Here is a 27098-nt window from a genome sequence, read left to right as displayed (position 1 = left end):
CTCTCACCTAGCTGCCTCCCCAGAGGTGGCTGCCTTTTAGACTTGCTGAATGTTGTGCTGGTTTGAAGAGATCGGGATGCACCAGAACGGAAGGTGCAGGATCAGGATCACCTGTTTGTCCTTTTCAGAGCAGGCCACTGACACAGCTAGGCCCTGAGCTCAGATTTCTACACTGCCCAGCATTGTAACAGACAGGAGAGCGGGTTCAGCCCCTTCTCTGAAGAGCTGGTAGTTGCTGCAGCCCTGTCAAGTGTTATACTCAGTGTAAGATGCTGGGGAAAGGCAGGAAAGCTAGACCAGCGCACAGACCGTGCGTGGCAGCCCCCGCCATCGCAGGCACCCGGCTTGGGTCACGGGCTTGCAGCAGCCCCATTTGGGGAAGGCGGCATTGCAGCTACTTCTCTCGTGAACTGCAGCAGCGAGTCAGTTTCAGCAGGTTTCATGCTGCTAGAAAGCGTTGGCCTTCCTGACTAGAAGGCAACAGCATTAACCCGGAGGAGGGTTAAAAGGGCAGAGGAAGTGCCAAAGGCTTTGGGCACGCAGGAACGGTTCCCGCTGCTTTTGTCATCCAGGCCGACCAAGACCACTGTCTAGCAACCTTCAGCCTCGGTGCTTTTCTGGAGCTATGCAGCCTGGTGCTGACGCTGTCCAATGACTACCGCCCCTACCCTGCGAGGCCGACGGCTGAGGCTTGGTGCCGGCTATTTTGTGTTCTGTGAGTGCATGCGAAGGAGCCCTTGCTTTTAACCCTCCGCACACAGCACTCACCTTTCTTCTGCAGGAAGAGCTCCAGGTTCTCACGCAGGCTCTCTTCATTGTCAAGCACAAACTTGAGGATGGTCGCCAGCTCGGCCTGAGACAGAGACACGCCCCAGTGTCAGCAGCGAGGCTGTGGGCGCAGCCCCGTCCCCAAAAGCAGCAGCTGTTGCTTAGTGACTGGGAAGACGGTTCCGTAGGATGCCATCCCCCCCATGCCCCAATCTGTCGTGCTGGGGAGTACTGGGCAGCTAACCCTGAGACCCAGACGTCAGGGCCTGGTTGAGTCAGAGGGGTCTTTCTCCGTGGACTGAAGCACAGAATCCACATCCAAGACTACCCACCCACTTGTGATCCACTGGCGGGGAAGGAGGAGAAACATTCCTTCTCTGAGTGCAGCCATCTCAACACCAAGCAAGGCAGGTCCCTACTAAACCTGCTTTCCAGATGCTCAAATTGAGGTGAAGTGTCTCACCCAAGGTCACACAGCAACTCAGTGGCAGAAAGAGGGCTAGCAACCCAAGCCTTAGCCCCTGGGCCATCCTTCTTTGATTGGATGGCTAACCCCAATGAGAAAAGGGCTCTCCCCTTTCATATTCCTCGCTTAGAAACTTCGCCCAGGGACCGGATGGTAGCTGAGGCAGGAGGAAGTCATGCAAAGCCCCCAGCTGGCGAGGGTTACCTGGATTTTGTACTCAAATTCGTTCCAGTTCCTGGGGCTTTTGCTGCTCATGGAGGCGTGGTACAGGAGCAGCATGGTCACCTGGAAACAGACACTGCAGCGTCACGGCAGGGAAACGCCTCCCAACCCACCCACGCCCTTAGCTGCGCAGTCCCAGCCGTGCTGCCGCGCTCCCCCAGGCTGCGGGGAGAGATGTGTCTGGAGACACTCACCCCTTTGCTCTGGGGCGCGAGGCAGGATCCCCGAGCACATGCGCTCGTGAACAAGCTGTGAGTTGGGAACCCCCTCACCAAGCGGATCGGGGAGGGGAAGGATGCGCCAACCAGGAGCCCCACCTGCTCCGGGACCTGCGCCTTGTGCTCAGTCCCCTGGCAGCGCATGCCCCACTAGGTCTGAGTTTACACAGGACGGCTGTCACACCGAGACTCGACCCAGAGACTCGCCATCCCCGATAGGCCTGTCATCACAAAACACTGACCCGGGGGAAAAGACCGGTACCTTGGCCAGCTCCAGCTCCTCTCCCTCCAAGAGTTTGGGTTGGGACACGGGGCTCTCCAGGGCTGACTTGTGCTTGCAGTGCTCTGCAACGACAATGCAGAGTGCTCCCGTTACTCGTCTAGTGACTCTGGCACACGCCTTGCACTGACCCGGGGTGGGGTGGGGGCTGGACGGGCCCTCGGGTCTCCTCTCGCATCTTCCGTTTCCAATGCCAGCATGGGCCAAGCTCCCCCTCCAGCCCCCGACCACGCGGAAATAGGAGGCCACAGATCTGAACCCCCAGGGAGGAGGGAACCCCCTGCCTCTGCCCCACAAGCAGCATGAACCCTGACAGCTGACTGATTCATCCATACGCACCCCCGGCCACCCCTACCAAAAATCCCCCTGCTTCACCTTTCAGGGTGCTTCCTGTAACGCGCGCCTCCAGTTCCCCCCCCCATGCCACGCATAGGGCCCCTCTGCTCCCTACTGCCAGCTCCCCAGCAGCTCTGAGCTCAGCCCGCGCATCCCCAGGGAGATGCTGCGCGGGAGCCAGCCGCCGCAGGCTTTCTAGCTGGGTTTGGCTGAGGCACACGCAGGCGACCGACACGTCCAGAGGCCCCAGGCGAGCTGGCACTAGAACGCCAGACAAACCCCAGACATTAGCAGCTCGTGTCTGGCACTGCCCATTGGCGCGTACCATCACCCTTGCCTCTGGGAGTCTACCCAGCCTGGGGCGAGCACGTTCTGACATCAGGGCCACGTCAGGGTATGGAAATTGCATGGAAGGCCACAAATACTCGTAACATTGGGTTTGGGGAGCAGGCTCCAGCTGGGGTGGGGCTTGGATGAGGCATTTGGGGTGCAGGAGGGGGCTCCGGCAGGGTGCTGAAGTACAGGAGAGGGGAGATGAGGGCTCTGGCTGAAGTGCAGGCTCTGGGGTGGGGCTTGTGAGTTTGAGGTGCAGGAGGGGACACTGGGCGGAGACTGAAGGGTTCGGCAGGTGGGAGGTGGACTGGAGCTGGGATGGGGGTTGGGCCACAGGAGGTCAGGAATGCGGGCTCCAGGCTGCACTTACCTCAAGTCGCTCCGGGAAGCAGCAGCCGTCCTCCCTCCCCCGCCCTGCCCCAGGTCCTATGCAGAGGCGCTCACAGGCGGCCCTGCACGCTACCCCATCCGCAGGGACTGCACCCGCAGCCAATGGGAGCGGCTAAGCCAGCGCTTGGGGCAAGGCAGCGTGTGGAGCCCCCTGTTTGCGCCTACGCACAGGGGTAAACAACACGCAGCGCCGTTGTGTGGAGCAGGGCAAGCCCCAGACCCCGGGGCTCGACTGAACAACTGCCGGGCTGAATGCGGCCTGGAGTTCGCCCACCCCTGCTCTAGGGCGTGTGCCTTGCCGGTGCCTAACAAGCACTGCCGCTCGCTGCCATGGATCCAGGGTCGCACTGCTTACCACCCAGGGGCTAGGCGGCAGCGAGGACCCTGAGCCTGACCTCGTCTGCCTGGCTTTCGGCCACGCCCAGGGGGCAGAACGCGCGGGGAAGGCGGCGAGCATGGACACAGCTGCTCCCCAAGCACCGGGCTGAGGAGACTCACTCTGTAGGAAGCTGCAGATGAACTCAATCCTCTCCGGCAGGGGCTGCTGCAGGGCGGACTGCCCCTCCTCCGAGCCATGGCTGAAAGAGGGCGCAGGGGTTACTTTCACACTCCGGCCTCGCGGCAGGCCAATGCGGTTTAAAACAGACCGGCCGGTTGCTAGGCAAGGGGCCTCACGCCCAGTGTACTTCCTGGGCCTGCGCGTGGAACCGGCGCAGCCAAGATCGGAGAGTCCCCGCGAGGACTGGGGGAGCGCACCCCCATCACGCACGTTACGGACCCTGACGAAAGAACAGCCGCAGCCCTTACCACCTACAGCCTCCGTGACGTGACGCTTTGCGCTCGCCCCCTCAGATCCCAGCTGCCAAACAGAGCCGGCCCCGCCCCTCCCTGTTCGCATGCAGCTTGCCATGACCATGGCTTTGTTTATCTCCTTACGGGGGAACCGGCCAGAGAGCCCAGCTCTGGGAATTCAGAGTTACTGTTGCTCACTGGCCAGCAGAGGGAGCGCTCAAGGAGACATTTCCCTTCAAATTCAGGAGGCAATGGATTTAAAGCAGGGGTGGGGAACCTAAGGCCGGATGCGGCCCCTGGCTCGCCCCTGAGGCTCAGGGCTCCACCTCCTCCCAGGACTGGGGCACTCTTGCTGGCCACCATCACCCCCATCCCCATAACCCTCACCTGCAGGGCTGGAGCACAGAAAATCTACTAGCCTGGGCCCCCCTGGGTTCTGGTGTGTGAGGGGAACGGCAGGGAGAGTGTCTTTCTCCTCCGTCAGGGGCCACCTCAGTGTGGATTCTGGGATGTGGGGTTTTTTGCACTTCTCACTTGTGTGTGGCCTCTGACTGATTTTTCCGTGACTCAGTGGTCCCCACCCCTGATTTAAAGAGTGCAGCCCACCCTTTTAGCTCTTTCTAACCTGGGGGGGAAGCAGCTTGTGGATCAGAACTACTCTGACGCAGCCACAGAATAGGTTCTGGTTTGGAAAGTGCCTCTTGCTACCTGCTGAAATGCCCCCACTACTGGTACCCGGCTCTGCTAGAACCTAATGGCTCTGAGTTTTTCGCAGGGGCCTGACCATTCCGGTGCTTTAATGGAGATGCTGTCAAGAGCCCAACCATGAACAGAATCTGGGCCAAATTTTGACAGAGATGAGCCCCTGCGGGCACCAGTAAGAGGAACTCTGACCACAAGCCTGAGTCTGGTCCTAGACAGCAGCGTTTAAAGTTACACCCCATTTGTAAGAAGGGGAGTTCACGACCCACGTCCAGATGCCACGATTCCCCTCCATAAGCCGATGGCTTTAGCTCAAGCTCTAGCAGCACACGAGCCTGCAATCCCTGTGAGTGCTGTGCTTCTCTGACATCCCTCGCCCTTGCAGGGAAATCCAGGGTCCTTGAACTCCGGGGCTTGGCCTGATAGTGACGAAGAAAGCTGGATGCTGAGTTTGCCTTTGGAATTTTGTAAGGGGCAAGCGGAGCCTCAGCACGTTGGGATTTCAGCAGGTCCCACAACACCAGGCCCAGTCAGGACAGACAGCCCATGCTCCTAGCCCTGCCAATTTGTCCATCTGAGGTAGAGAGCAGATGGAGGAGATTAACCAAGGCTGACTAAATATATCCCCTGCAGGCAGCTCCTTCCTCCACACCCCCCACAAAATTAGCCCCCGGCTCGGCAGCAGGCTCTCGTTACAGGGGATGAGGGAGAATGATCGGTGGCAGACTGCCCCAAAGAGTCCTGAAGGAAGGGTTCGAAATGCACTGCCGGAACGTGAACGAGTCTCACGACCCCTCTCCTACCAGGGACTCCTTTCCAGTTCAATGACAACACGGACCTAAATCCTGCCACGCGCTCGGTTCTATTTCAGCTTCCAACATGTCTGACGTGATCGCTCCAACGTGCAGCCAGTGAACACTGCTCCTGAAAGAGCTACTCCTCCCAACCCATTCCCCAGAGCAACACCACAGCCCCCCTCGCTTTGGGGCTGGGGGTACTTGATCAGTCCTGCACAGAGCAGGCCGGGCATTCCCTGGGCAGCAAAGAATACACTGTGGGGAGGAGCGTGGCAGACTCTGCCTCACCATTGTCAGGGCTTCCCCAGGAGATGCTGCATGCCACGTCACGGTGACAAGGGAATACTTGGCCTGGGAATGGTGACACGTGGAACAAGGACTATCTATGGGAAGTAGGCACCTATTTATTGCACAGACTTGTCCTGTGCCATTCCATCATTGCCCGAGCCAATTTCAGCAAGCAGCAGTTTAGCAGCTTTGGCACCTGTAAGCAGCGCCCTGCGCAGATATAAAATTCATATCCACAAATACGAGCCACAGATATTCACCTCTACACCCACAGAAGCAGATACAGTATCTGATAATCCGGAACCTATGGAACCTAGGTGGTGTTGGATTATCAGATATGCCGGAGTATCAGGAAGTGTACACACACACACACACACACACACACTATATATGATATACTATGTATAAAGTGTTCTTAACCCTTTTTATTGTACATACTGTAGGCAGTATACTGTTTTAGTTTTTTTTAAGCCTTTTTTTACCCTTTTTGCTCAGTTCAGCTGCTGCCGCTGTTACCTTGTGACTCATTTTTTTGCCGAAGCTCACTCACTAGGCTCTTGCCATTTTGATGCTGGACTATCAGGAGTGCCGGACTATTGGATGCTGAACTATTGGAGTTTTACTGTATAAAGCAGATATCCACGGATTTGCAGGGCTCTGCTGGCAAGGTGTCAGGCATTCCTCCAAAACAATGTAATATTGAGCTGTTTAGAAGGCGCTCCTGACCTAACAGTACCCATCACCCACAAAAAAACCCCAAGTAACCCTGTAGCACCTTAGAGCTTTTGTGGAGAAAAAAAAAGGGGGTGGTGAATCTCCTAATATATAACAGAAAAAGGAGGAGGAGGAGGAAGGGGGGAAGAAAGTACCTGCCAATTGTAGTGCTGGTGCTAATGAGGCTAACTGAGTGGCTGGAAGTGTCCCATACTTAGCTTTTGATGTCATTTGGGTGTTAAATATAATGGCACCTCCAGTTTGTCTTTGTTCAAGCCCTGAGGGATAGTGTCAAATTTGCATACGAAGGCCAGTTCCTCAGTTTCTTTCTATTGTTAGTTTTGTAAATTCCTTTGTAGAAGAATGGCTACTTTTAGATCCATTAACGAGCTAGGTTACAGACCTTCAACTGTCTGGCAAGGAATCACTTAACACCTGTTGTTAGAAAATCTGTACTACTTCGTTGTTTTGCCTTTATGGTCCCCACTTCACTGTTATCTGTATAGTTTCTCTCTCGTTCTTTGATTAGTTATGCAACAATTTTGCAAGCTTTAAATCACACCAAGGCAGTGGGAGTATGACTGGCTAAAGAATTGTTTCACAATACATTAGGACTGGCCAAAGAATTATTTTGTAGCACACGAGTTTAAAACGATTGGTTAAGGGATAGCTAAGGAGGATCACATTTCGCTAGATACACTTGGGACCAAAAGGAAGTTTTCTGGAACCTAACTCCGAAACAGATCAGAGCCACCAGGCCTCAAAACCCTGTCAATCACATCGTGCAGAAGCTGGAGGACCCTGGATGACCAGACCCTGACTGGTCACCAGGAAACACTCAGCTGCCTTACTGGGAGCGGTGAGCATTGTACATTTAGCGTGTGCATTCAGTTTCGGTGACTCAATAAACAGGAGTTAAGAATATTATTGTGTTTGGCTGTTTCACTGGTAAAAGGCCCCCCAAGCCTGCAGAAGATTACACCCTGAGCCCTAGGAACTGGGAAAGGGTGGGAGTGCCTACATTAACTGGGTTCTGCCTTGGAAGGGTACAGGTGGAGTGCCCTAGTATGTGAGTAACACACACCCCCATTCGCTTTTCAGACCAACAGCTCCAGGAGGGTGAGCTGGCCTCTACTGTGGAGGGGTTACCTAAGTTCCAATGGCAAAACCAAATTCTGTGCCTGCTTACGCCTGTGCAGCCCCAACGAAGGGCTAAGCACAACGTCTGGGGAGGAAAGAACCCTGCTTGATTCAAGGGGGAAAAGACAAGGTGTCGGGGGAGATGCTCTTTTATTGGCCCAAGAGACCAGCTTCCCAGCTACTACCAAGCTCTTCTGCAGGTTTGGGAAAAGCACTCCGAGTGTTACAGCTCAGTGCAGACTGTTCGGCATAGGGAGTTCACTGGCTGCAGGACGAGAGCATTCCAGGTGAAGTGGGCAGTTTACTCCTCTGCAGTCCTAAGGCAAAGGGGGATATGGAGTGTTGTAATGAGCCGAACATCCAGTGCCTTGATTGAGACTGTGATGTTTAGTGCCTAGTAACGTCAGGAATGCAAGCTGCCGGGCTCGTGGGTTGAGAGTGTTGTGTGGGTTCCCCTGGGAGGGCAGAGAAGTCAGATGTGGAGGGATGAGTTTGTGAAACGCGTACCTCCTCCCCCTCATCATTTACACGAGCTGCGTCTCAGGGCAGACCTGCATCCTCACAGGGGCCGCTAGCATTGGGAAAGCCTCTATCTGGGACGGGACTGGATGTGTAATCATCTAAGGAGCCAACGTGCACGATGTCTCGGGCTCTCCCACCATAGGGAGAATGCCTGAATGCCAGGAACTGCAACCAGGAAAATCCCAGCGGAACGGCTGGTGCCCATCTGCTTTGTGAGCCCCTCTCCCCTCAGACCTGGAGGAGACACTGCCCAATGCTCCCTAACGGATAAGCAGGCTCAGGACCCGCCGCCCTTTACTACGGAGGACGGGCTTGGCACACAGTGATGGGCGGCAGCATAAAACCCTCTAATACGTGCTTAGAGACCAGCAAGGGAAGCGCCACCGTTGTTCCAACTCACACTTTGTCGATGATCTTGAGGAAGACACTGCAGTCCTGGAGCTGCGACAGAGCACTCAGGGGACTGTCGACCTTCAGACTGTTCACCTGAGGACGGGACGGGACAGTCACAACCTAGGAACTCACCAGCAAGTACTGACTGGGGGGCCTTGGCAGCTCACATGCTGGGGCAGGAACCAGTCCCACTCAAGCCCCGAATCGACCCCCAGCCACCACTGTGGACTGTTTGCCCCATCTGGCGAGAGTGCCACACGGCCAAAGGCAAGGCAGTAGCAGGGGCCTCACTCAGAGCACACTTCCGCAGAGATGCTCAGAGGCAGCCAAGTTCTCTGAGGCAGAATGTCCCTGTCTTACACCGAGACTGGCCTGACAGACTAGTGTGCCCTTCACGGTAAGACCAGGGGCATCTGGTAGCCAGGGTGGGGGGAGGCACTGCTCTCCCAAACCGCCAGCCTGGCCCTGCCCACACTCCGGCCCCAAACTGCCAGCCTGGCCCTGCCCACACTCCGGCCCCAAAATGGCTGCTGCAGGTTGAGTATTGCTGCCCCCAGGGGCGGCCCGTCCATAGAGGCGAACTAGGCGGTCGCATAGGGCGCCAAGTTAAATGGGGGGCCAAATTCAAGCGCAATATCTTTGAGGGGTTTGGAGATGGGGAAGCTGATTGCATGGCTCGCCTAGGGCGCCAGTTGCTGGCAGCTAGTCTAGGGCGGCCACTGCTGCCCCCAGCACCAGCCCCCCCCGGTGCTCCGGGGGCCGCACGCCCTCCTCCCTCCCTCCCCGGTGCTCCGGGGGCCGCACGCCCTCCTCCCTCCCTCCCCGGTGCTCCGGGGGCCGCACGCCCTCCTCCCTCCCCGGTGCTCCGGGGGCCGCACGCCCTCCTCCCTCCCCGGTGCTCCGGGGGCCGCACGCCCTCCTCCCTCCCCGGTGCTCCGGGGGCCGGAGAGGCTGGGGCTGCCCACCCACTCTCTTCCCCGTAGTGGTAGGGGGCACGTGGGCAGGGCACTGCCCTGCTTCTCCATGGGGGGGGGGAAGGGCACGGGGAGGCAATTTGGCACCTGTGGGGGGCATGGCACCAGCAGAAAGGGTGGAGCTGGAGGTCTGCCTCCCCCAGCCCTGTTTTCACTGACTGCCCAGGAATAAGACACTCCAGAGCAAGTCCCTCATTGGGCTCCCACTGGGCGTTAGCCATTAGACTCGCGGCCCCTGCTCTGGTTTCAGGGCAAGTTTCCGAGGTGGGACTGCCCAGGCACCGCGTTTCCAGTTACTCCTCTACAGGAGCTGTGAGCAAACCTCCCCCACCCGCCAGTGCGCTCTGGGCTGCAGAGGGGGCTCTCCGCCCTCCCAACGCCCCCACGGAGAAGCGCATGCTCCCAGATGCAGGAGCAATTAAGAAGCCCTTGCACCAGGGGCGGGGAGCCTCAGGCCTAAGGGCCAGATGTGGCCGCAGCTTGCCTGATCCGGCCCCTGAGGCTCAGGGATTTCCCGTACATTGGGGAGCCTGCCCTGGCGCTCCAGCCCCCCACTCATAGGGCTGGAGCACACAAATCTACTCGCCTGGTCACGCCCAGGCTTGGAGTGCGAGGGGAAAGTGGGGAGTGTCTTTCTCCTCCTCAGTCAGGGGCTTCTCACTTGAGTGTGGCCCCCGACTGATTTTTCTGTGGCTCAAGGGCCCCCGACCCAAAAGAGGTTCTCCACCCCTGCCTTGCACCACCCGGATCAGAGCCTTCCCACGCAGGGCCCAGGGCGGGCAGCAGCAGCAGGCGAGGACACCTTACCCAGGCCAGGAGAGCATTGGCCCTCGTAGCGTGAAGAGACATCTTTGTGAGGCTGCCAGGTTACCGCCAAACCTGAAAGAGCCAAGGAGAAGCAAAGTTAGAGGTGGACTGGAGCAGGCAGACTGAGGCACAACCAGCCCCGGGCGTTGGTACGGCCAGGGAGGAAGTAACGGAAGGCTGTTCTGCATCTCTCCCCTCCTAGGAGCTCAGCGCATTTTACCACAGTGAGGAGATGGCATCCCCCCCTCGGCAGCCGGAGAGCAATGGCAGAGAGGGGTCAAGGGACTCGGCTGTGGCAGGACCAAATACATCCCAGGCCTCCTGGCGTCCAGCCCCCTGCTGCTGGGTGTGGCTATTTTAGCACCTTTCATCCGGAAAGGTCTCAAGATTGTTACTAACTAGTCCAGGGGGAATCACGTCATCCTGCAGCCACCTCCGGGGCAGAACAGACGTGTTTCTGCCACACAGCAACGTTACAACTGTTTAGGGGGTGGGGATGTAAAATCCCATTGAACTGGCTAGCTGCTGGGCTGGAGCAGCGGCTCCCCTACCACAGGCAGGGGCTGTGCCGGCTGGGCTGGAGCGGCCCCTGCTTGCAGGGCACCTGGGCCCACCGCAGACAGAAGCTGCTCCAGCCCGTTCGTGGTGCCCCCCTCTCCCCTGGGGTGGAGCAGCTCCCTGGCCACAGCAGGTGGGAAGCTGCGCCAGGCCCCACCACTTACAGGTGAGGCTTAACCGGTTAGCTGGCTAACCAGTCTCACCCTTACCAGGAGGAGCAGCAAGGAGCGGCGGGATGCCCAGTGAAGGACCCGAGTTCCGTGCTGAAACACAGCTCAGACACCACTTACAAACGCCTTGGATCTGTGTGTCAGAGAGGTCAGGGCCTGGAGCTGCCGTTTCAGCTGAAAGCCATTCACAGTCCTGCAGCAGGGGGGCGCTCAGCAGCCCTCCATCGGGGCTCGGCGTACGGCCCCCGAGACATTTTGCTTACTGTTGCCCACACACAGGGCTGCCGGATTCTGCTGATTTCCGCCCGCATGGTTTTTCCTCCTGTGCTGTTACTGAAGTGACAGGCAGGTACAGCCAGGGCACATGAAGTGAGATGCAGGCTGACTGCAGACAGCACTGACTGTGAGAGCCGCGCACCCCCTCTGCCTCCAATCAAAGCGCTGCTACGGGTCAGCCGGGCCCCCGCAATTCTAGGTGCACAGGAAGAGTTAGCAAAACTCCCCTATCCTGGGAGACAATGCGGGGCCCACTGCACAGAAGGGGGACCACTCGTGCAGCTCACTCGCTAGCTGGGGTGCCCAACGCTGCTCTACAGCATGTTGGATGCATCTGACGAAGTGGGTCTTTGCCCACGAAAGCTTATGCTCCAACACTTCGGTTTAGTCTATAAGGTGCCACAGGACTTCTTGCCGCTTTTGCAGATTCAGACTAACACGGCTCCCCCTCTGATACTTGACAGCATGTTTGGTGTCACCTCCCCAAGCTGTTCTCTCGGTGGTGCAACAAGGCAACCAGTGTCCGAGTCTCCAGTGCTGGGCGCTGGAGAAGGACAGTAGTAGACAGTCCCTTCTCCAAAGAGCTTCGGCCTAGATAAGACAGACACAGCACCGGGGAAACAGAATCGGAAGGAGAGCTGGTTCTAAGAAACCACTGCCAGGCTGTCTCCTGAATCCCAGCTTTGCTCCCAGAAGCAGAGCACATGAACCTTCGCTGGCGTTGGAAGTTATGCAGAGACCGGGGGTTCTGGGTTCAGGGTGTCTGCCTGGTGTTGGTGTGGGGAGCAGGGGGTGAATGCCACAGGGACAGGGAGACCAGAGAGATTCACTCTGAGCTCGATCCGCCAGATCCAGCCCCGGGGTGAGCACGCATTGGAGTTGCGCAACCGCTGGGTTGAACTCTCCACAATCATTTACAGAATCAGGGTCCCACCGAGCCCCCCAGTTAAGATTTAGCAGCCGTGTGCAGGATCTCCTCCTGCCCACAGCATTGTGTGCCACCTCCTCTGGCTCTTCGAAGGCTTGGGGCAGTGCCAGGGTTTCCAACAAGGAACTCATCTACTCGGAGCTGTGGTTCTCCTACTCCGATACAAGCACTGGCGTAGGGGTAGGAGCTGTCGAATTATAGCACCTCCCAAAGGACCACAGGCAGGCTCCCCGCAGACACGGCCTGCTGGACAGCCCGAAACCTGTGGAGAAGCGCCGTTAGCATGTCTTGGACAAGTGCATTGCCGTACCCGAGGCGTTTGCTGTCCCCACTCAGAACACTGCCTTGCCATTGCAACTCAGGGTCCTGTAAGCTCATTACGGCAGACCAAGTATTTGAGGGGTTAGCCCTGTTCCCCAGCACCCCCCTCTCCTAGCCACTATGCTGCCTTCTCTTTCAACTCCTCAGCTGTGGCTCACCCTGGCCCACTGCCACGCTGAGGAGCAGGTCCACCGACAGACGTGGGTAGAGAACTCAACAGAATATGGGGGTCAAAGGCTCCCACTTTCTAACCCAGCTCTTCCTGTGGTCATGAAAATAACCCCAAGCCTTCACTTCTCTATGGGGCAGCGAGCGAGAGCCGGCCGGCTCCGCAGCGGGTGGTGAGGGTAGCCGATGGCTGTGAAGCGCTACCCAGTGCAGGATGTCCCGATTCAGACCCCACCGGCAGCTACCGCGAGACTGCGCTTTAAATCACCTTTCAGCCAAGGGGTTTGGTTCTCAATCTTTCTGGCTCCTCCCCACCCACCCTGACAGTTTAAACCCCAGGCTCCTGCGGGAGAGGGGTGGGGAGTCAGGTCTCCATCAGAACTGTGCCTTGAGTCAGTGGCACAAGGGCTAAACGCCCTGTTCTGTAGCAGACTGCGAGTCTTCTTCACAGGTAGCGGCAGCTGCTGTCTCTCCGCACCTCGAAGGGAGCCTCTAAGTCCCACACCCATCGCTGAGACAGGGCTCTCTGGGGAAGGGGGGGCTTCGAACAGCATCCAGCATAGATGCTGCCAACAGCAGCCCCATCTCTTGCCCCCTAAATTGCTGGTTCTTCCTCCCCCCCATCCTGCTAGCTCACAGCAGGCTCTCAGCATAGGAGCTGGCAACCTAGCAGCAGCAGCAGCCGATTCTGCCTGGGTGAGGACCCTCCTGTCACAGCTAAGCACCACCTCCGCTCTCTCTGGAACAGAGCATGATCCCAGGAACACCCAGAGGAGATCGAACAATTAACTGCTAAGCTGAAACAAAGCAAAGGGCGGCTCCACTCTGGGGCTTTTGAATGTTAGCCCAGGGGAGGTGGGAGCAATTCCACACGGTCCGGGGTTGGCAGGCACAAGGCACGGCGGGATGAGAAACAGCCACCGAAGGGGCGAAACACAGCAGTTGTGTAACACCACAGGGCAACACGCCGCACAATCCAGAGGTCAGGAAACGCAGCAGAACACTGCAGCCAATTGGAACGGCGGAGGGAATTTAGGTCAGCAGAACGTAATTAACCGAGCCTGACGTTAACCAGGACGCTCTTGCAGAAAGTCATGGGACCCACAGTGATGGCGTGTTGTCAGGTTCTCACTTTCAAACCTCCTCTGAAGAGAGATAGTTGCCCTCCCCACCCTCGACTCTGGAACTACCAAGGAAGGAATAGCCATTGCCCAGCTGTGGTGAGGATAATTACAGTCTTCAACACACAAAGCTAAATCTAGCCCTGGTGAAACTCCATGGGCTCCCAGCTGTGTTCCCTGTAAGCTGAGCATTTGGGCAGTCACTCAGGAGAGAGTCAGGTCCTGCCCAGCTGATTAGCAGAGCTCTGACTAATAGTTTTATTTTTGTTTCTACTAGTGGTGCACATTCACACATGCCTGCGCACACAACAAAATGCATTCCACACAGGGATGGAAAAAATTAGAGGAAATTGACTGCAAGGCCTTGTCTACACCGGCATTCTCACTCTTGTTGGGGTGGAGTTGGACGGAAGGGAAGTGTGAGATGTACTCAAAGCTAGCACAAACCTGCCGGGGATAAGCCCTGCCAATGGTCCTTCCTAAACCAGGAGAGCGAGGTTAATGAATTACTTTGAAACCAGCACCGTTGGCCCAGCCTCTGAACTCTAGCTTTAGCAAGTGCTGGCCTGTGGCCCAGGCGCCTCCTCTTTCCTCTGAAATCCCAGGAAAGCCACACCCAGGAGACATGACCATGGAAATGAACCTGGCGGAGCCTGCCAGAGGCTCTGCTGTGGCATGAGCTGGAAGCGAAGATGGGCCCAGCTCCTGCCTTCCCTTAGCCACGTCAAAGGCAGCGCCTTCTAACAAGCTCTCTGCCTTCCCTGGCTTGCTTTGGAAGAGAAAACACCCCTCCGAAAATGCGCCAGATCCCCCCTTTTGGTGGGAGGACTGGAAAGAAGCAGCTCACAGAATTGGTGGCTGCGTTCTACAAGGCTGGGGCACAGGCCTTCTCACATTTCAAACAGCCAGATAAGAAACTCCTCCCCTTGGTCCGCTCTATGGCCTCCAGTTAACTCTTTCTGGGGAAGCACAGCAGCACCAGTGCTGGCCCGGGAGAGCTCCCCTACACGCACAAGCATTGCTGTGCTGTACCCCTACCCTGGCCTACACTATGAAGTGAGCACTGAGCGCTGATCATTGGAGCAGCTAGAGCTGCCAGCTCCTTTTCCCTCTGGCAGCAGGAGCGAACACACTGCTAGGCCATGTGCTCTCTCATTTTTCCCATGTGTGTGCGGAATAAGTTTTGGCAGGTGCACCACTACGGAGGTGATGTGCGTGTGCAGGGCCGCAGTGCTGGCTCTGGGGTGGGGCTAGAGTGAGGGGTTCACGGTGCGAGGCGGGGATCAGGTGAGGACTCTGGGGTGGTGCTGGGAATGAGGGGGTGGGTGGTGCAGGCTCCCCTGGGAATTAAGGTGCCTCTCTCCCTGTCAGGGCAGCTCTGAGGCTGGAGAGGTGCCTGCATAGCCCCTGACAGGCTGCCGCATGGCCATGCAGCTTAGTGGGAACTTAGCTGCTAGAGGGGATGAAACCGAACTCCCAGACTTTGGACTGCAAGTAGCGGCAGAGCTCTCGCAAAGGGAAGCTACAGGAAGTCCCAGCACCACAGCTTATCACTAGCAAGTTGGAGCAGACCGCCTCTTTACGGTGCCAGAGTTGCCAGGGCAGCTCACTAGCAGCGCAGCAACCTTTGCTTCCTGTGGGGCTGCCACACAGTTACACACAGCAGTCAAGAAGAGAACGAGCATGCATAATAGCAGGCCCTACAGAACGGAGCCGAAGGAGGCCGGATGGGTTTGGGGAGTGGGTAAAAGTGGTTATATCCAGAGCTCAAAGGAAGATCAGATGAAGTTCAAACACTTACTAGCCAGAAGACTAAACTTGCCAGCCAAAAGGAGGTAAAGGAGAAGAGGGCAGAGGGGGCACCCACCAGTGAGGACCACGCTCGCTGTCCTAATGAGAAGGCCAGCCTGCTGCCAGAAAAGGGCAGGGCGCAGTTGCAAATGCCATCCCTGCCAGCTTAGAGACTCTCTAAGCCAGTGTTTCTCAACCTCTCTCAATAAAGTACCATCTTTCAAAAAAAAGGTACCCTCAGTACCTACAGTTTTCAGACAACAATTTTTTTTCTACCATTGCAACACATTTGTTTAAACAACTTAATTGCAGCTGGGCGGACGATGAAATTTTTGGGTGTAAAAAGTACAAAAACAACAACACAATGTAAAACTTAACACAAAAATTGAGTTTTCTCCAAATTTCAGTTGTGTTGACGCCCCCCCCCCCCCCGACCTAGGGGTACTCGTACCACTGGTTGAGAAACACTGCTCTAAGCAGCCTCTGGCTAGTAGATGCCTGAACAGGAAGGTCCACAGGCCCCTTCTTGATGTTGGAAAAGCAGGGCTGGGTCTCTGTTCCACACCCCACAACCCTCTAGCTTCCTTCTGGGGTACAAGCCAGGTCTTCTGCTAACTCTCTCCCTCAGACTTGTTTTGTTACCCTCCCTCCCCAGGATAACAGCTCTCACGTCTCCTCGCTCTCCCAAGCAGGAGCATGAAGTGACAGGATCCTTGACCATGGCAATGTCGCCCACGAGGTCCAACAGACCAGCAGTGACACTGACCGGTCTTGTTCATTTACATTCAGAGCCAGGGGCGGCAGCAGTGAAAGGGAGCGATCTATCACAGACAGCCCTGCCTCAGTTCACACTCCGTTTCCATAAGGATTCAGGATTTGCACTTAAAAAGGTAAAAGCTTATTGCAGGTGCAGAGGGAAGATTCCTCCTTGCTGCAGGTTGAGTGGCTGCGGAGAGTTTTCAAGGACTACCTCTACCAGGCCATTTCTCCCTGCTGTCTGGTGGAGAGCAGACAACGTCAGCGCAAGCCACGGCTTTGCTGGAGATGCACACCCTGTCACCACCTGCACCCCAGCACACAAAGGCTTAGTAACCAGATACAGAACAGACAGCCCCCTCACAAATTCAAACCCAGCTCAGGTTGGCAGGGCCAGACACGTTTACCTTCCGATGGCCCTTGACGGATGGATTACAGGAAGGGAGATGCTTTGGGATTCTCTGAGCTCAAGCGGCAGAGACTTCAAGAGCTGAAGGTCCGGGTCTCTGCTCTCAACTTCACAGGGGTCACGATTTACCTAGATATTATGCCAGACTATGGTGAGGAGCATCCTAATGCCTGTGAGTTCAAGAATCTCGGTCCAACTCCTAGCAGGCAGGATCTCACACTGCATACAATTGGCAGTCCTCGCTGGCAATTTCAGCAGATTGACAGAGGATCGAATACCCCAGGCCTCATTCCTAAAGGTAGCATCTACAAATCAGGCCTGAGGTGCAGTGGGAGCAGGGCAGAGTCTCCAGCAGCTTCCACCAGCAAGAAATTTGGGGTTTTAAAAAACCTCCAGGCCACTATTTCTAATGTGCTAAGTTGGGTCCGTCACTAACTTGCCCTGTTTCCTTCCTGCCGCTCCTGCTGACTCCATGGAACGCTCAGCCGCTGGGCATGTCTGGCCCACAAGAGTGACAATTTTAGATGAAGTGACTGATCTCTGCAGTATCTCAGAGGTTCTAGCTCCATTCTCCAGATGGGAAGAGCGAGGCACAGAGTGAAACATCATGGTACTTAATCCTTCCTCCTGTCCACTTGCTCGTCTCAGCTTGCCTTTTACCTTAACTCTTTAAGGCAGGGACTTGTCTGTGGCGTAGGACACCTTGCGCAATGGGACCAGAACCCGGGTGAGCCATGCAACACAGCTAATAAAACAGTACGGTAAGTGACTTGCCCAAGAACAAAGGAAGTCTGTAGATAGGGTTTTAATGCTCAGCCTTGCGCCCAGAGTTGTGTGTCACAGCTAACCTGTGGCACTGCTGATCCCCGACAAGGATCTGTGCCTGGCAGGGTGGCTCACTCGGTTCAGAGAGTAGGGACCACACATCACCTTGGAGGAGGGGACACGCCGGCCATGATTTTCCATGCTTTACAAAGACAAGCTCACTGTTCTCTTCCTCTAGGCTCCCTCACTTCAGAGACGGGGGAGAAAGGTCAGCAGCTCACAGCATCAAAGGGAAGAAACATTTAATTTCCGCTGCAAGGCCCCGCTCGCAGTGGGGTGGGATCTGGGTTAGCCAGGCCCGAACACAAGCTGACAAATGCAACCTACCGAAATCCTTAGTCTGGCTGCTAGTGCTTTACAACTACAGCTATCGCCCTGACATCCAAAGCCCCACCCTATCGACGAGGAAGCATCTTCACCTGAACTGACAGAAGGGGAGTAAAACAACAACCTTGACAGAATACGCTGCATGCAAGGTCCAACACACGGCCGCTCAGGGGCGCCCCGGTAGCAGTGCACAGAGACAGGAGTGTTTGTTTTTAACGTAAGAGATTGTGCTCTGCTGCTTGCCCTGAGCGGTTAACCCAGCCAAAACACCATGTTAGGCAAGGCTGTTCCTTTGCACTTAGCAATTCTGCTAACAAACCTCCCGCCCAGAGGAGGAGACGATCCACTCCCACCCCTCTTGTCTCCACGCTTGTTTATATTCTCCTCTCCCCCGCCTCCCCACGATTCTCTATTCCTCAGAGCTCTGGCCTGGATCCAGAGGGAAAGAGGAAGGGGGGGAGAGGGGGGCGTGATCCTTTTGCAGAAAGCACGCAGCAATTTGCCTGCATTTGAGCGCTTGCCACTTGGGTCATTAACCAACCGCACCGTGTCTCGCATACATTTCTCCCACTCCCACCACCCCCCAATTCAGGATTGCCTCTATTCCCAGCCCCCCACTGGCCTGATGAAGGGGGCTACCCCCCACAACCAAGCGCAGTCCGCACAAAGACACTTATTGAGAAAAACCCACCCTCTCCCCGGGAAGCCAAAACTCCCGGATGTTGGCAAATCAAACTTAGCCTGTCGCTTCAGAGTTTAGCTACTTATTCGCACCTTTCAGGGCAGGCAAGAGATCTTGATCCTGCTGGTTTTACAGAATCCCAATAAGCCAGCCCGACTTTGGAGCTAGGAGATGGAGATTTTTTTAAAAAAAACACCCCCATCCACACCGCCTCCCCCCCATCCATGTTTAAGCAAACAAGGAAGATAGATAAAGTCTTCGTTCAGGCCTTACCAGACTTCTAAAGCCACAATCTGTGTAAGGTTTTTAATCCGCCATTAGCGTTTAAAACCTTGGAAGAGACCAAGAAAGGGAGAGTAAGCACACACAAAAGAAAAGTTGTTGGTTTTCTTCTCAGACTGGCAGGAGATGGTTCCCCCGCTTCCTGGCCCCGAGCCAGAGAGACGTCACAGCAAGGAGTCTGCTTTCTTTAAAGGCACACAGCACAAAAAGACATGAGCAGAGCAGCTTCGGTAGGTGGCATGAGGCCACCAGATTCAGAAATGAACAGTCGTGCTAAATGGACACCTTTGTGGGAAACTGACCAACCCCTTTTAAAGCCTTTTTGCAGATGCAGACACCCAATGCAACCATTTCATACCTTGGCGTTCCCCTGGAGAAGAAATGCTAAGACTTGGCACACAGGCAGTGCCACCCAGACGTTAAAGGGAAATCTTTTGGCTGTCTTGTTCATTTCATAGCTTCATGTGAAACTTGACAAATTCCAACAAAGGCAGGCGTTCGTCACTCTCACCGTTACGAATGTATCAATGGAACAACTTACCAAGGGCCGTGCTCTAGGAATTAAATTATTTGGGGGACTTAGCTGTGCTATTAGCCCTGTGTTATGCTGGAGGGCAGATGAGACGATCAGATCGTCCCTCCTGATCCTCAAATCCAGGGACATTAATTTTCAAGGTAGCCATTTAAAAGCAGTTCCTCTCCTTTAGCGCCAAACATTCTCAGAATCCGAGGGAGACTACAAAGGAGGCATTATGAAAAACAGGCAGACGGCTGACGGAGACAGTTACTCTGTGCCACTGACACAACTACCATCAAACAAGGGGGGCTGGGGATCCAACCAGCAATTTAAATCATTTTCCATTTGTGTTTGAGACTCTAGATACTGTGCAATTGAGACCTGGAGAGACAGACCCAGAGAACCCGGCTTTTCAGACGGTCTGGCGGGGGTGAGCCTTGCTTAAAGCGCGCACAGGTTTTAAGCAGTTTGACGACTGGCACCAGAAATCCATACGGTTGGAACTCTGTTTACAAGCGTTTTAGAACATGTTTCTCTCTCCTCGAGAACAGGACTTTAAAAAGGTCTCACTGAGGCCAGATAAACACAGGCTATCAGAAATCCCAGGTATCGCAGGTTTAAGAAGTTAGCATAAAAAAAAAAATCAGTAAGGGACAGGTTACTGTTTAACCCCTTCCCTGCTGCCGACAGGAGTACATATTACAGGCACATCTTTGATCTGATCCCTGTTGTGGTTGGGTTCTCCACCCTGCCCTTGGAAATACAGTCCTGCAGGGGCCAGAATATTTCCAGCTGTCTGTCTATTCTGTGCAACAGAAGCCAACCCAGCAGAGTATGGAAGAGGGAAAGCTACAGCTTCTGTAAGAGAGTGTTCTGATCATGGGCAAGGACTCTGAGGACCTCAAAGTGCTTTGCAGACATCACCTAATTAACAGGAACCCTCCCATTTGTCAGATGGGGAAATGAAGGGACAGCTAGTTACTTGCCCACGGTCACACAGGTAGAGCCATTATTATTTCTATTGGCACTAAGGGTACGTCTACCCTGCAACTCTAGTTCAGGATACCAGAGTATCCCAAAATAACTATCCCGCGTCTTCACAGCAAGCCCATTATTTCAGGCTCGCTATTCTGATATCCCTATAAATCTCATTCTATGAGGAGTAAGGGACGTTTCGGAACAGCACTTTATTTAGAAATTTTAAATGATGAAACAAGCTATTTTGAAATCGCACTGAAATAAGATATGAAATTTGCATCTCTTATTTCGAGTTACGGTGCACTGTCGACGCATCCGAAAAGCCCTAGACATTAGCCAGGACCCCAAGGCACTAGGTGTTGGGCAAACACCGAACAAAAAGGGTTTCTGCCCTAGAGCCCAGAAGCCCAGTTCCTGCTCCTGTTACAACAATGCCTTGGTTTTCCATTTTCACCCTCTATTTCTAGTCCCATTCACCCTTGACAAGTAAAAAGGTCACACTTGTATCAAAAACAGATTGACAGAACCAAAAAAGCATGAACTACTTCAAGACAGGCTCAAAAGAGAAAACAACAGAATTCCACTTATACAGTTCACAACTTAAACCCCTCCAACGCATTATCTGCAATCTACAACCTATCCTGGAAAATGACCCCTCCCTAGCAGAGGCCTTGGGGGGGAAAAGGCCAATTCTCGCTTACAGACAACCCCCTAACCTCAAACAAATTCTGCCCAGTAACCACACAGCACACCTCCATCATAATCATCCAGGAACCCACCCCTGCAATTAGCCCCGGTGCCAACTCTGCCCACCCATCTACACCAGCAATTTCATCACTAGACCCAACCACATCAGCCACCAAATCAGAGGTCATTTAATTGCACATCCACTAATGTGATCTATGCCATCAAATACCAGCAATGCCCCACTGAAATGTATATTGGCCAAACTGGACAGTCTCTATGGGAAAGAATTAAGGACTCAAATCAAATATCTGAAAAGGCAATACACAAAAACCTGTTGGAGAACACTTTAATCTTCCTGGACACTCATCAATGAATCTCCAAGTCGCCCCGTTTTGTTTCAGGCCAATTCCACAAGCCAAATACATAGAGAAGGGTTAGAAGAGTGGTCCCCAACATGTGCGCCCGCCTAGTGACCAGGGCCAGCCTGAGCCATTCTTGCACCCCGGGCACGTGGCGCTTGCACGGCGCTGCCCCCGGAAGCCCTAAAAGGTTGGGGACCACTGGGATAGAAAATAACTTTATTCACAAGTTTAATTCTTATGCAAATGGTATGAACCGGGATATCAGCTGGCTCACACAGGATCTTCCATATCTTAATGTCTTAACCAACCAACCAAACAATGGAGGTGCTAATGGTTCTTATCAGCCTCTTGTAAACTACTTGAGCTATCGACTCACTGTCTCTCTTTTTTCTTCCTCCCCTCCTTTTTTTTCCTCCTCCTCCCCCCCCTTTTTTTTCCCCTTCTCTCCTCCTCCCTCCTTCCCTTATTCGTTCTTGGATCTGGACTTCTAACACTCCTGTCATCAGAAGAAGTGGGTTGTACCCACGAAAGCTCGTATTTTGTTAGTCTTTAAGGTGCTACTAGACTATTTGTTGTTTTTTAAGTTTTTCCTGTTACAGACTAACTCGGCTACCCCTCTGAAGATTTGTACCAATAGTAGGCAAAACACTTTCAGACAAGCAACACCCAAGATCACTATAATAAGGTTTGGAAGAATTAGATTTCTATTGGTAAATGTTGGTAAAGGTCAATTTCACCATACGCACAACATTTACAGACAGGCAAATATTTTATTACAATGAATAGATAAAAAGAAAAATGCTGCTTGAGAGCTTATTAAGAGGCAAAATCCAGTGATTTAGATTTCTGAATCAGATTAACGAAAGAACAGTACAAACAGGTATCATTTTGTTTCGATTTAAGGTGCTTGGTCCTGCCATGAGGACAGAGGACTGGACTTGATGACCTCATGAGGTTCCTTCCAGTTCTATTGATATTTACTTTGTATATTTTGACATGTGATATTGACAATTTGTGTTTTAGTGATTTATAAAACTAACTTTTAGAATCCCAACACCGACAGTCATTAAATATTAATCTGTAAACCCTCTAATTTATCACAACTGTGAAAATATAAATCGATATAAATAAAAAATGCTCAAAATAAACATTAATATTATCTATCAAAATAAAAAGACCGGAGACGGTCTTTTTCCTAAGTCTTTTGTACAAATTATAGCATTTTGTAGATGGCTCATTTCTTGTCTCTCCCTGCTATACATTCAGTTTCTCCTGCTTCAGCCTTTTACACACAGGGTAGACACATTTTTTTAAAACATTCGGAAGTGTGGTTGTAAGACCACAGAAATTAGCAAAGGCACTAGTGGATAGGCATTCACATAATATGATGGCAAGTGGTACAAGTAGGACTGGTGTGCAATAAACAAATAATTGCACTGTTAAATGATAATAGAATACCATTTATTTAAATATTTTGGACATTTTCAACATTTTCAAGTACTGTATATTACAAATTCAATTACAACCCAGACAGTGTACAGTGCCCACTTTATTTTTGATTACATATATTTGCACTGTAAAAAATATTTTTCAATCCATCTAATACAAGCACAGTAATGCAATTGTAAAGTTATATACAAAAAACATAGCAAATAAACAATGTAAAACTTTAGAGCCTACAAGTCCACTCAGTCCTACTTCTTGTTCAGCCAATCACTCAAAACAAGTTTGTTTCCATTTACAGGAGATAATTAAACAAGTGAGCTGCATTATGTCACCTGAAAGTGAGAACAGGTGTTTGCATGGCACTGTTGTAGCAAGCATTTCAAGATATTTATGTGCAAGATATTCATGTACCTACAGAGCACCAGGGAGGTGGCACAGCCACCATGGAGCCAGAATGGCTCTTGGTGTCCCCCCTTCTCACCCTCCCCCCCGGGGACCTCCAGGGAGGTGGTGGCGATCTCGGCGCCACCATCCCTCCTCCCCCACAGACCACCAGGGAGGTGGTGCGACTCTCTGTGCCCCTCTCCCCTGTAGTACTGGGGAGGCGGCAGGATAAAAACTTTTCTAGCAGGACGCAGAGTGACTCATGATGTCACTTCCGTCATCCCGCAGGAAAAATTTTCTTTAATATACGACACAATTTTTTCTCCCTCCTCCTTGTAACAACCTTTTATGTACTTGAAACTGTTTTTATGTCCCTCTTCAGTCTTCTCTTTTCCAGACTAAACCATCCCTGTTTTCTAAATCTTCTCTCACAGGTCATGTTTTCTAGACCTTTCATCATTTTTGTTGCTCTACTCTGGACCTTCTCCAATTTGCTCACATATTCCCTGAAATGTGATACACAGAACTGAACACAATACTCCATTTGAGGTCTAATCACCACCGAGTAGAGTGGCGAATTATTCACCGTGTCTTGTTTACAACACTCTTGTTAATGCACCCCAGAATTATGTACACTTTATTGTAACAGTGTTTCACTGTTGACTCATTTACTTTGTGATCCACCATGACCCCAAATCCCTTTCTGCAGTCCTCCTTCCTAAGGAGTCATTTCCCATTGATTAATGCAAAGTACTCCACTTAGGAAGGAACAGTAATTCTTACTGAACGTCATCCTATTTATTTCATACAATTTCTCCAGTTTGTCGTCCACATCATTTTGAATTTGAATCCTATTCTCCAAAGCACTTGCAAGCTAGGGATGACCTGGGCTACAGGTTCTGCTGGCACATGCTGTCTCCCAGCTGCCAGCCCTGCTCCCAGGGAGCTGGCTGCCACCCCTCGCTGCACACTCTACCAGCCCCACATCTGCACATCTCTACCAGCCCCACATCTGGGGCAGCCGGCTCCTCAGAAGTGGGGCCAGCAACCTGGGAGTAGGGCTGGCAGAGCCCACAGGGCAGCAATTGGCTCCCTGGGAGCAGGGCTGGCAGCTGTGAGCCAGCACACACCTACAGAGTGGGGCAGCTGGCACGTTGGGAGCAGGGACAGCAGAATGCGTAGTGCGGGGGCGGGGGAGCGGGTCAGCTGGCTCCTTGGGTGAGGGCTGGTGGCTGGTGTGGGCCAGGAGCCTGCCATGGGACAACTGGCTCCCTGCAAGTCATGGGGGCATCACTCCACCACCCTGCCCTCCCTGGTCCCACCCAGCCATAGAGCCCAGGTAAAACAGTTAACCTTGTAACTCCATGGTCACCAACCAGTAGATCGCGATCTACCGGTAGATCTCGTAGGCTCTAAGAGTAGCTCTTGAGCCCTCTCTGAACTGCGCACCTGTGCAGTACATTTACATTAGATTTCCTCATCTGAGGAGCAGCTACTCACCGAGCAACAGCACAGGTGAGTAGCTGCAAGGAATGGTGGGAATTTTTTTTTAAAGTAGCAGTATAAGGATTGGGGATAGTAAGTGATGGAGAGGAGGAGAATAGAGAGAGCGGGGCTTCAAGGAAGGGGTGGGGCGGTAGATCTGTCATTTAAAAAGTGATCTTGGGTATGAAAAGGTTGGAGACCACTGTAACGGATAGGCTTTTTAACAGTAACAGTTACTGGTTTTATATTTTTTTACATCCCTACTTGCAACCCCCCCAGCTTAGTATCACCTACAAATTTTATAAGAGTACACTCTATGACATTATCAGATTCTGAATCATTGAAGAAGATATTGAACAGAACCAGATCCAGAACTGATCCTGTGGAATCCCACTTGATAGGCCCTTATCTGTGAACCATTGATAACTGATCTCCGAGAAAGGTTTTCCAACCAGTTGCGCTCTCCCCTCACAGTAGCTCCCTCTAGGTCAGTGGTTCCCAGACTTTTCGGCATCACGCCCTGTTTTGATTTTTGAGAAACCCTCATGCCTCTCTCCCCCCCCCCTTGCAAAAAAGTAACAGCAAAACTTGTTGAGCAGAAAACAAAAGAACAAAATAAAACGGCTGCCCTTTTAAGAGCAGTGCAGGCATTGCCCTTTTAAAGCAGCCATTTTGAAGTCTACCTGGGACTGGATGGACTGGGCTCTTTCTTGGGGGGGGGGGGGAAGAGAGGGGCTGGGTCACCTCATGCCCCCCCGGAATTTCTCCACGCCTCCCCCAGGGGACATGCCCCCCAGTTTGGGAACCTATGCTCTAGGTTGTATTTCCCTAGTTTGTTTAGGAGGTTATAGGAGACAGTATTTAAAGCCATACTGAAGTCAAGATACACCACATCTGCCTCTTCCCCCATCTACAAGGCTTGTTACTCTGTCCAATAAAGCTATTTGGTTAGAATCATCGGGTTGGTATAGATCTCAGGAGGTCATTAAGTCCAACCCCCTGCTCAAAGCAGGGCCAACCCCAACTAAATCATCCCAGGCAGGGGTTTGTCAAGCCGGGACTTAAACACCTCTAGGGATGGAGATTCCACTACCGCCCTAGGGAACCCAGCCCAGTGCTTCACCACCCTCCTAGGGAAATAGTTTTTCCTAACGACTCTAGAAATATTTGAGGATTGGTTTGACAGAATTTGTTCTCGACTGACTGTTGCTGACATGTTGTCACCAGCCCATCCTCTTTAAATTTTGTAGCTTCAGGGGGTAGCTGAGTTAGTCTGTACAGAATAAACTTCAAAAACAACCACCCAAAATGGGTTGCATATTGTGTAGAACGCATTGGAGGGTTTGAGTTGTGGACTATAGGTAATAAAAGTGGAATTCTGTTTTTCGCCCTTTTGGATCTGTCTTCAAGTAGTTCATGTCTGGGTACTTTTTTGGCTCTGTTAATCTGTTGTTTCACTTCTCCAGGTGGGTATTTCAGTTTTAGGAATGCTCTATAAAGATCCTGTTTCATACCCTCTGCTCCTTGTTTCCCACTCACCCTCTCCCTCCTTTTATTTCCTTTCCCCCTCTCCCTTCTCCCCTATTTATTTTGGGTCTTCACATCCTAAACTCAAAACTCCGGTCATCTGAAGAAGTAGGCTGTGCCCACGAAAGCTCATGATACCATCTCTATGTTTTATTAGTCCATAAAGTGCTACCAGACCATTTATTTAAATTTTGTGTCAGACATGATCTGACTTTTTAGGCTTCACAGGAATAAGGTTTCACAAAGATCAAGACTATCATTTCCATGATTTGCTCCTTATAATTCCCATGGCACATTTCACCACGAATTTTTGTTTTTCCCAGCAGTGTTTACAACATATTGCAGCACTGAGGCAGTGTATAAGAATTTGAAAATGAAAATGAATGGAATAAAAGCAAATTGATGAGTTGATTAGTTTTTGTCCAAGCAGAGAGCAATGCAAAAGCAAACTTACATAAAATGAAGAGTAAATCAGATTTACTTACAGTGAAGAGTAAATCAGATTTCTGCCATTGAAAGATCATCAGTGGGGATTTTAGTGGTAGATGAGGTTTTCCCCCCAGCCTCTGAATTTGTTTTTCATCTGACAATGTCTCTTTAAATGTGTTTCCTAAATCTGATTGGGAGATTTCCTTACAGCCCAGCAAAAGCGACTGTTACTAAAAATATCCATCACCGCAGCTCAGTCTCATGAGACTGCCACAAGCTAAGGTGCACCACAGAGTAAGGATACGGGAGTGCCATTCTCAGCCTCTCTCTAGCACGTCACATGTTAAAAACTCCCCTGCATTAAAATGGACTTGGAACAGAATTTAAAAATAAGCAGAAAATGCTTAGAAGTCATGAAATCCCAGGTCTGTCTCTGTAGTATTATTAATACAATTTAGAATACAGAGCACCTGACCCTATGCTTGCCCAAGGAGCAAATCTCTTAAATATCTATCACTTGCCTGCCC

At 52.6% G+C, this 27098-nt stretch overlaps 1 protein-coding gene across 7 annotated transcripts in view; it reads right to left on the bottom strand.

The window, feature by feature from the left end:
* NUMA1 (nuclear mitotic apparatus protein 1) overlaps positions 1 to 27098 on the bottom strand; it is a 68806-nt gene that overhangs the window by 20751 nt on the left and 20957 nt on the right. For 5 of the 7 annotated variants that reach the window (XM_075919649.2, XM_075919654.2, XM_075919652.2 and 2 more), the window contains exons 1-7: positions 18748 to 18916; positions 10143 to 10214; positions 8369 to 8454; positions 3512 to 3591; positions 1937 to 2019; positions 1439 to 1519; positions 769 to 853 (exon numbers count right to left, since the gene is read on the bottom strand). In XM_075919649.2, the coding sequence (XP_075775764.2) occupies positions 769 to 853; positions 1439 to 1519; positions 1937 to 2019; positions 3512 to 3591; positions 8369 to 8454; positions 10143 to 10184 (457 nt within the window). In that variant the 5' untranslated portion in view covers positions 10185 to 10214; positions 18748 to 18916. Of the gene's footprint in view, positions 1 to 768; positions 854 to 1438; positions 1520 to 1936; positions 2020 to 3511; positions 3592 to 8368; positions 8455 to 10142; positions 10215 to 18747; positions 18917 to 27098 lie in introns of those variants that run through there. The other 2 variants (XM_075919650.2, XM_075919651.2) reach the window with 1 other exon arrangement.

Source organism: Pelodiscus sinensis, chromosome 1 (genome assembly GCF_052426305.1).
Source record: "Pelodiscus sinensis isolate ZL-2025 chromosome 1, ASM5242630v1, whole genome shotgun sequence".
NCBI lineage: Eukaryota > Metazoa > Chordata > Testudines > Trionychidae > Pelodiscus > Pelodiscus sinensis.
Note: the sequence above shows the minus strand (reverse complement) of the source record. Positions and strands in the feature narration are given on the sequence as shown.